This window comes from Lupinus angustifolius, unplaced genomic scaffold (genome assembly GCF_001865875.1).
Source record: "Lupinus angustifolius cultivar Tanjil unplaced genomic scaffold, LupAngTanjil_v1.0 Scaffold_9_134, whole genome shotgun sequence".
Taxonomy (NCBI): Eukaryota; Viridiplantae; Streptophyta; class Magnoliopsida; order Fabales; family Fabaceae; genus Lupinus; species Lupinus angustifolius.
In genome coordinates this window covers 9,952-20,181 of record NW_017718232.1, presented here as the reverse complement: position 1 = coordinate 20,181, position 10,230 = coordinate 9,952, and the positions used below count along the sequence as shown (strand labels likewise).

General features: G+C 32.3%; 1 protein-coding gene across 1 annotated transcript; it reads right to left on the bottom strand.

Annotated features, from left to right (window-relative positions):
- Positions 1-3,800: 3,800 nt before the first annotated feature.
- On the bottom strand, positions 3,801-8,925 carry LOC109337674 (plant intracellular Ras-group-related LRR protein 7). Its single transcript, XM_019574697.1, has 9 exons — positions 8,660-8,925; positions 8,384-8,453; positions 8,251-8,297; positions 6,989-7,097; positions 6,784-6,869; positions 6,092-6,182; positions 5,434-5,519; positions 4,396-4,482; positions 3,801-4,280 (listed from the first exon to the last, which is right to left on the bottom strand). Exons 1-9 carry the CDS (start codon positions 8,756-8,758, stop codon positions 4,170-4,172), a joined length of 786 nt encoding a protein of 261 aa, XP_019430242.1. The 5' UTR covers positions 8,759-8,925; the 3' UTR covers positions 3,801-4,169.
- Between the last annotated feature and the right edge of the window lie 1,305 nt (positions 8,926-10,230).

Here is a 10,230-nt window from a genome sequence, read left to right as displayed (position 1 = left end):
CTAATCTTTTATTTCTTTAAATAATTAAAATTATTATCAATAAAAATTTGAACATTTTTTTTAAATAAAGAAAATATGACAACAATATTATAAGCACTTTAAAAAAAATGAAATAACTTTAGGAACTAATTAAAGATGGAGAGACGGTCGCCTTGTAGGCTTCTTTCTTCTCAACTTATCTGCGAAAGGTCGCGCTACGCCGTTTCCTTTCACTCGATTAATTCCCAAAATCCAAAATAAACTATTTTCAATTAAATTAACAACTAATTAAAATACTTTTCATGAATACGCAAAAAATAATTATTTTCATTAGTTAAAATACACTCAACCAATAAACCATTTTCTACCTAAAGAACTACGTAAGTCTTGATTCCCTTAAGAGAGATACGTAGGACCAGGGTCAATCTTGTCAGATAAAATAATAAAAATAAAAATAAATATTTTCTTTCTTTCTAATAATTAGTTAATTAATCAAATAATTCAATAAAGATAATAATAATAATTATATAGTCATATATTTTATTGAAGGATACCGCTTAAGGCGGGCGGGTAAGACGCTAATACCTTCCCTACCTTGTAACCGATTCCCGAACTTGGATATCAAAAATTCAAAAGTCTAGGGTAATTGGGCTTAAAAGATTTTTCTACATTTTTAACTATAAAATATAGTGGCGATTATAAACAAAATTGTGCAGCCGAAAATCGTGTCGTCACAACACCAAAATTATTAATTTATTCTAATCATCATTAGGTCCCACTGTCCCTATTTTGCAAGTGTTTGAATGGTCCTTAGGCAAATCGCAGGTCCTATTCCAGATTCACTGAGTTAATTTTACTTCAGTACATCATTTTCGTTATATTATTAGCACAAAAAAATATACACATTCGAGTGCTGCAAAACATAGATTAATGGTATAAAGAATAAGAATGATGTGTTGTAAAATTTTAATTTTGGATTGAAGTGTTTTGAATGGTAAAGACAAATACTGCAATATTAAGTCGGCCTTGAAATGAAAAAAGTCGAGAGTCTTAAAAAATATGAAACATGCCATACTCATAATTGCAATTTTATCACTCATTTTACTCAATTGAGTTGCTTACAAGAGACAAATATAAAGAAAATGGTATAACATGTATTTTATATTGCTAAGATATACATGATATAAATGCTCCAAAATATGTAGAACTATCACTTTTTATACGAGTGTATGATCTTATATATCAAAATAAGATGATTAGAAAGATTGAGAAATATAGAAGGTATAAGATATTCCTAACAATCAACTCAATTAGCCGATTAAGTTATGAGTCATGAAATATAAGTATCACATTCAAAATGGATAGAAATTATCTATGCAAAAATAGCTTTATATTTTCTCACAATGAATTAAATACTACCACATCTATTGTTGGTAATAAGTTAGACATAGGAAAATGAGATAGAAGATCTCAATTCCTTTTATCCTCCAATCCCTTTAAAAGAAATAATAAACAAAAAAAGGGACAAAATATAAAAAAATTGGCAAGTGGAAACCAGTTGAACCAGGATTTCAAGGTAGGTGATTGATATATAGATAAATTATGCAGTGAGTGGTAATCCTCTTTTTGTTAAATAAGAAACAAAATCTAAGACGCATCATAAGAAAATTTAGCGATTGAGATAGGCCGTAATCTCATGTTTTCGTAAAGTCGATGTTTTCTTGTTCACATAATCACTCTTATGTTGAATGACATCAATATAATACAAGTAGCAGATAATAATTTCTATCAAACAAAATCATGAAACATTTACTCTATTGAGTGCTTCAGACACCAGTGGCTGGAGAAATATACCATATGGCATTCATTATCTAAGCCAATAGGTAAGGTTCAAACAACAATGCCACAAGCTAAGTTTATTATATGACTCAAGTGGAAAATATTATCCAATGCAACAAATTTTTAGTGGCAGTTCTTTGTGTTGACTTTTAGTTTTAGTGGGTTTTTATGTATGGGCGTGTTTATATGTATGGGTGGGTAATTAGGCATTACAAGAAAGGAGGAGGTGGGTGAGGGAAAAATCCTTTTGCATGCATTTTCAATGGTTTGCCATTTCTAACATCCCACTCAAGGGTGAATACAAATTAGAAAACATTCACAGTAGTGATGAGCCCACATGTCTACATATGATAAGAAATGAATGAAAATCACTGGTCGCATTTTTGTGTCGTAATAATGTTTCAATTTAATTAAAGAGTGTTGTCTGATTAAAAAAAATTAGAAAATAATTTTTTTATATTAATAGGTGGAATGTGATTAACTTAGAAAATGAAGATATAAATTTTTAAAAAATATGCAATAATGTTATTTTTTAGAATTAGTTTGACAATAGTATCATTTTGACAATTAATTATTTAAAATTTTAAATTATACTTTAATTTTTAATTAAATTCTTAAAAACATGAGTGAACATAAAAAGTAAAAATAAAAGATAAATGATTTGATTCATTATATAAAAAGTTGTACTATCCATAAAGTTACATATGTATCCCATCAAGAAGAGGCTTCACATTGACCATCATCAACCGACCCAACCACTTCTTCCAAGAGGAGAGTGACATCTCTGCCTGATTTGTTTGATTAAAACTGAGTAAATATTTGATTTTTTAATTATATATTATCCAATTAATGAAGTATGGAGTATTGGACTTTTTTGCAATAGATCTCACTACCTTCTCTCTCCTACTGTTAATTAATTTTGCACAAATATGTATGAGAAATTATAGTTATTAAACTCGCTGGAGAAAAATCTGCATCTATCTGGTTTGAACTGTATTATTGCGTAGCCATATACTAAAACATGTATAAATTGTTTTGATTGGATCAGTTTGAACATAAAACTAATAACTCAGATATTAGTTCGACTCGGCTTATTTAATAATTTCTTCATAACAACCTCCTATTGAGTGAAAAAATATGATAATTTTAATTTATTTGTACTTTTATTTGTTAGCTAACAAGACATGTGTGGACTTTTATTATAATTAAAAGGTAACACCTACATTGTTGAATAATGTTTTCAACTTATTTATAAAACTTTATTATCATAAAATCTTTCTTGTTTGTTGTTTAAATAGATACTTATGTAAGGATAGCTTATTTTTATATTTTGGAGTATAAAATTATTTAATAATGCTAAACTAGTATTATAAATTTTTAATACAAAATGAGTAACCGATCCAATCACTAACCTACTTCTTCGACAAGTGACTATTAAATTCAATATTTTAACCGACTCAAACCGTTTCAAGTTTAATAACTCCAAGAGAAACACATTTATATTAACTACCTCCATTCTTCCCAGTATCTTATTTTTGTCTAATGGTTATAATTTCTAAATTTTAAACCATAATACTATGTTGGGTAAAATTAGATCGTTTAAGCCCAAGTATAGATCCACACTTCATAAATACAAACAGACCAAAGCCTGTCAAAGCACATCTTAGGGTATTTGGAACTTGGAACAAACATCCTAGAAATCATAAGGAGCATGCTAAATCAGACATCATGTAGTGGCATTTTCTTGGGATGCATAAAAAATACTACACAGGCTACAAAACTCAGTTTTTTTGGACACAATTGACATTAAAACACATCAATTGAATGTGGTTCCATGTCCCTGGTTGTGGACACAACAGATACTGAAGTGCAATCAGCCTCTCCGTATATGGGGGTAAGGCAGCGTACACCAATATAGGAGCCTGTACACTGAGATGCAAAAAATGAAACACAGCAATTGAAAATATAAAGCAAACCAAATATACTCTAATATTCTTTGTATTAATTGTACTTGAAATAAAAGGATGCAGTGCCTTCCATATTGAGTCAAAAGTTTAAAGTTGTCTTAATTTACAGCTGCCAAGATACTTAGCCTTTCATTTATCTACAAGAAGGCTTCAAAATCAGGTATATGAAATCTTTATATGTATGATGGATAATGGCTCCATCTGAAGCTATGAAAGAAAGTAGGAATCATATATAATGTGACACAAGGATCCCCTTACATGTATTTCGAATATGAAATAAGGCATGGCCAAAAATACCGTCTTCCACGCCATTCATCCAAATCTTGTCTGCATGTACAACTGCAAAATTCCATTGCTAGCGGTTTCAACTAGCCTAAGGCGATTTCATATATCAACACCCTCATCAAGTCCTTTGGAACTAATCAAGACATTTGAATCAATTTGTTTGTCAAACTTCTTTTTTCTCCTCACTTCAAACTCTTCAAACCCATCCATCTAAAAGATTATTCATCAATAGTTCAATTATATTGAAAATTGAACATTTCCATCGATTTGCCAGAAACGTAAAGGAGAAATGGAATTAAATAATAATCAAGCAAAAAGAGCATACCTGTTGAAATTGGTCCATTGATATAGGATTGCCATGCAGTGATAGGTTCTGAAGAACTTTGCAATCTTTCAATAAAGTCGAAGGTATCTGTTCAGAAGGAAACAAAAGTACCATGAAGACTTTCGAATCGAAGGGTCCATTTGTGAATTGGTTTTTGGAGGACATCGGAGGGAAGGGAAAGCTTGGAAGTCATGAAATACAATCGTGAGAAGACTCTGAAGCCCTTCCCATTTCCCTCATCCCGATTCCAAACTCAACCGACAAACAGACCCAAAGGAAAATATTATAGAACATCGATAAAAAACCTGACAAAGTAAACTCCTATTTAATAGTGACATCCAATTCCATTAGATGAAGATACACTCTCTTATATCAGTGTTGATCAGTTTCATCAGATGAAAGTTAGCTAGCTGAACTAGGGAGTGACCTGACATAATCATACCAAACCATTTTGGTGATACCTTCTAAACTTTTCAAGGACTAAATATTGTACACGCTTCCTGATTCTGTTTTGTCCAAATAGTTTTTTTTTTCAATATCAGGTCTCATCACACTATTGTTCCGAAGCACTCTTATCACACACAATTACAATCTAGTTTGATGGCAGATCCAGGGGCGAACCAAGAAAACAAGTCAGAGCTAGCTGAGCTCAAAGAACAGATGAATGAACTCATGAAGATAGTAATAGCTATGTAACAAGAGAGAGATATCATGGGGAATCCTCCAGCCTCCAGCACGGGACAACAGGTTACCCCTCATTTAGAGAAGGTGGAATCATTCAAATTTTTGTATTGTCAGAGAAAGTGGAATCATTCAAATTTCGTTCTCCATCTTCATATATCGTGAAGCCAAGGTAAAAATTGGGCCATGACAACTAGCTGTTAAGGCTTGGTTGTTTTTGTCCATAAATGGTTTTTAGAACATGTTGAAAATTCAACACACGCAAAATAAACAAATAAAAAGAGAAAGAAAACAATCAAGCAACACTCAATCAAGTCAGCATTACATCTCTGAAGTTTTAACACAACAAAACACTACCTGCTTCACATTATTGTTATCAAAGCAAAGTGACTTCAGGTTAGAAAGATTGCAAACGGAAGAGGGAAGATCTTCAATAAGATTATCTGAAACGTTCGAAAAAAGGTTGAAATTAGCTTCAGCTATCCATGGTATAAAGCGATTTGGCAAGAAAAAATGATGCAAATTGTGTCGAAGATCATATTTGAAGGAAAGATCAATAAAAGAATCAATCTTATGGTCTCATTCTTTGACATGAAATATTGCCATTATCCTCAAATTGTACCCACATCACCAAATGGTAACATGTTTAAATTAAAACAGAGTAAGTAACTACAAAGCACAAGGCAACCAAAACAGCTGAGCTCCATGTTGAATATATCTCAAAATTAAAGTAAATTGCATAGCATCGAGCCTTGAATGCGTATCTACCATAAAATACTTCTATTGAAGAGAAAGAAAGATGGTAAGGGGGAAGGATCCTCCTCCGCTGGCTAACAATCGACAAATCCAGCTAAATGAACAACACATCACTAGAAAGAAAAAAACCTTCAACCTCTTTGTATGTCTAACATGGAAAGATAGTAACCCAGAAAAAGAAACAACACACATGTAAACATGTTAATTACCATGCTCATGCATTACATCTATGAAGAGTTGTTGTCAATCAGAAACATACCGTTAGCTTGTAATTCTTCCAAAGAGAAGCAACTCCCAACAGATTCTGGAAGAGACTTTAGCTTGTTATTTGACACGTTTAAAAGCAATAGCTGCATTATCAGTGTCATGCACTAAAAGTTAAAAACAGTGTATACCACAGTTTATATTAAGGGCACTTTCAGTTCATTCATTACAATTGAATGGTTATGGCCAAACCCTATACAAATCCAACTAATAGGTTTCTCTGGCATATTTCCACCATTTACACATTTAAGGTATGAATATTAAAACTTCCTGAGTTCTAAAAGCGCATTTAAAAGAATTTTCAATGGCTTAGAAGATAAGTTAAACCAATCAGCAAAAAAACAGATATTCTCTGAGAAGCATGGGAAGTTGGATGCACAGGCTACAACACACGCACACACACAACAACAACCAAGCCTTAATCTCACCAGGTGGATCGGCTAACACGGACACTACCACATGACAAAATTTAAAATGTCTTATTATGATTGGTAATAAGTGTATGACATAGAGACAGCTATCATTTTGAAATTTCTATGCTTAATAGTATATTCTCGAACTCTTTAAAATCCCATGATCATTTACTGAAGATGCTCGTGACTACATATAAATGCATGCAAATTCCAAATCACAGGATCCATAGGAAAGTTAGATGATATTCAATTCTCATTATGTACAAATACTTACATTTCTCAAACTACCAATAGTTGCCGGCAAGGATGTTAACAAATTCCCTGAGATGGATAAGCGTTCAAGCCTTACTAACTGACCCACTACAAAAGGATCACACCATAAGCTATAACATTTTTTTTAAAGTTCCATTAAATACACATGGAACCAAATAAGATAATAACATTTAAAAAATATCTTATTGATCAAGGAAGAGAATTACATTCATCAGGCAAGTACGAAATTTTATTTCCATCAAGGTTCATGAGTTTTAGAGATTGGAGTTTCCCCAAATTCGTTGGCAGTCTCTCAATGAGGTTGTCTGCAAATACCTGTAAATTTGTGATGCAAGTTCAACTTCAATACGTAAAAGTGGTTCTAACCAATCATTAATGCTATTATAAACGACAATTATTTAAACTTTTGATGCAATTACTACCAAACCACTACCAATGACAAAAGTAAAATGAAGTAGCTTTGTGTTCACAGTCATAACACATGTCAAAAGAATTATGTTTCAGAATGAATATGTAAGCACAATTTAATGATTCTTCCAGAGGCAGTGAATTGTCAAACTTAAGGAAAAGTAATATAACAAGGGTTTGAGTTCGAAATGAAGCCAAACTTCAGTCGAGATTCAACAGGTTGAGTGGCTGCTGAAAAGATTGGTATGCTTCCGAACTTCGACAAGATAGTACACCAAGTAAGCAGATAATTATAATTCTAATTGCTTTTAGGTAGTAACTATTCGGCACATTCTTTTACTTATGAAACTTTACTACAAAGCTATATGGAAATTATACCCGAAGGTCCCAAAGTGACATACAAATACCATTAAGTTGTGGATTAAGATATAAGTTGGTTGTTCCACAGCCAACACAAGAACTGAGTCAACTGACTAAGAAATAGTACATAGATATGAAAATAAAGCATGGTATGTAACTATCCTTTGAAGCTTAAACACATTGTTGTACCTTACTGAAAAAGAAACTGACCAATAACCAGTCTATATATTAGACCTATTTATCAATTAGAACTAGTTGTGTGTGTGCATAAATTCCAGGGAGGAGTGGATATAGATGAGAAAGAGAGGGTACGAGTCAGTCATGAGCATTTCCATTTGGTGAGTTTTAGGCAGAGAATCTTGCTTCTCTAACGAGCACACTTCTCTGGATATTATCATTCTTTCTAAAAGCTCATTGAACTGAATAAATTGAATACACAGACAATTTGTTTTCTTGTATTTAACATCTGGTTCCAGCCATTAAACACGTATAAAGAACCGAGACACGCGATACACGGGCCAGCAATGCTGTGCAAATTCTCGGAAACAGACAAAACTCAACAATATTATTGCAAATTCACAAAAGAGGACTATTAATTTCATGCCACAGTCAATTTTGTGTCAAAATTTTTTTACAGGGGATGATGTTGAATCGAAATTATCATGGTGTACGCATAGAGTGATGAATATTCAGTTCTTACCAGGCGTTGCACATTAACTAATTTGCTAATTTCCATGGGAATTTCAACTGCAGTCATGAAAAATGAATCATTAATAATTAAATAACAGTAGCAACAACAACAACAACAACCTTAATAATCCTTAAGCTGATACCTATTCGGTTATGTGTTAAGTCAAGAGTTCGTACGGATCTGTCTAGATCAAGAATTTCAGCTGGAAATGTCTGTTTCAGGAGAAAAAAATGAATCCAAGGTAAGCATTATGTATAAAGAAATCACACATGTCATATTATCTCATCAAATACTTGCATTGCGAATATTACTACATAATACTACTTTTACGAATATCAAATTGGACTGACAAATAACTCTCAAATAGTTTGAATTGTAAGTATCAGAGTTCAAGAAACAAAGAGAAAAGAGAATTTACCTTCAATTTAGAATCACGTAAAGCAACAATTCCGGTGGAACGCCACCGTGCAGTTCGAGTGGCCTTGGTGTCAGCATTTTTGCTGGCGAAACAACCCATTTTCCAAATACCAAAACCTCTCTCTGTCTCTGTTAGGGTTTGAAGAAAATGAAATGAAGGAGACAAAGACAAGTGAACAAACAAAAACCGCGTTTTCTTTGGTATTCCTTCCAGATGATGATGACGCTGTAACCGTGTGTGTCTGGTTTTATTTGGCTGATTACACGCGATTACGAGGTCTGAATTTTGGAGTTATTATAAAGTTGTAATTTGACCTTATTACCCTTCTCAGGCCTCAGCCTGAATTCTCTTTAGGAAATGAGGAGAGAGAAAAGAAATATAATGAATTTTTATATTGTTTAATATGAGAGAAAAACAAACACATATTTTTTTAATGCTAGAAATGATATAATAAGGAGAAAAATAAAATATATAATAAAATTAATGATAGAGAAAGTTGTGGGAAAATTTACGTGGATATGGATAGTGTATTCACATGTTTGATATATGTTTCAAAATATTTATGGAAGTAGTATAATTTTTAGAGAACCCCTTGATGAGATTCACGAGTTTGGGGAAGTCGTGGACCAGGAATATGACTTCCCTAACACATTCTCTCTTCTTTATGAAAGTCGTGTTTCTCATCCTTCTGTTTTTTTAGTAGCCATGTACCTAGCACGATTTCCATTGTTCTTTAGCCTAGTGGTTCTTGACTTACATGGTAACTTATAGGTTTATGGTTCAACACCAACTCATTCCTTATTTTATATAACTTTGACATATATAATTTTTATTTTATATAAAATAAAAATGTATAAAATTCGATAATGAATATAATGCAATTTAACCATAATGTATTATAGTCCTTGTATAAATAATATATTATAAAAAATATAAATAAGCAATGAGTGTGTGTTAAACCATGAACTTCTAGGTTACCATGTAAACTAAGACCTACTAGGCTAAATAGTATTGTTTGTTATTAATGTAAAATGAAAATTGTGTTTAGAGTACACGACTTCTAAAAAAGTGGAACTCGTGGATGGGAAACACGACTTCCATGGAGGAGAGAGAATGTGTAAGAGTCTTGTACATCATATGCACGAGATTATAGGGAAGTCGCATTCCCGGTCTACGACTTCCCCAAACTCTTGGATCTCATATATGAGTTCCCTAAAAACTACATTACTTCTGTAAATATTTTGAAACATATACCAAACGTGTGATAGTGTGATTTGACTACAATGTCCATGTAAATTTTTCGAAAGTTGTGTAAATAAATAATATAGACTAGGGATGACAACAGACACGAGTGGGCATAGGTAGTAGTTACCCGTTTGTATCCGTACGGGTACCTGTATGCAGGTTTTTTGCGAGTATTTCTGGATACCCGTGAGTTTCTTATATTATAAATAAATTTCTAACTTCCTACTTCTATTATGTTTCACAAATGAGATGAAATATAATTATTTTTGTCTCATTTGATTGAATATTTGGCAAAAATATTAAATCTATTGGTGTTTTTTATTTGT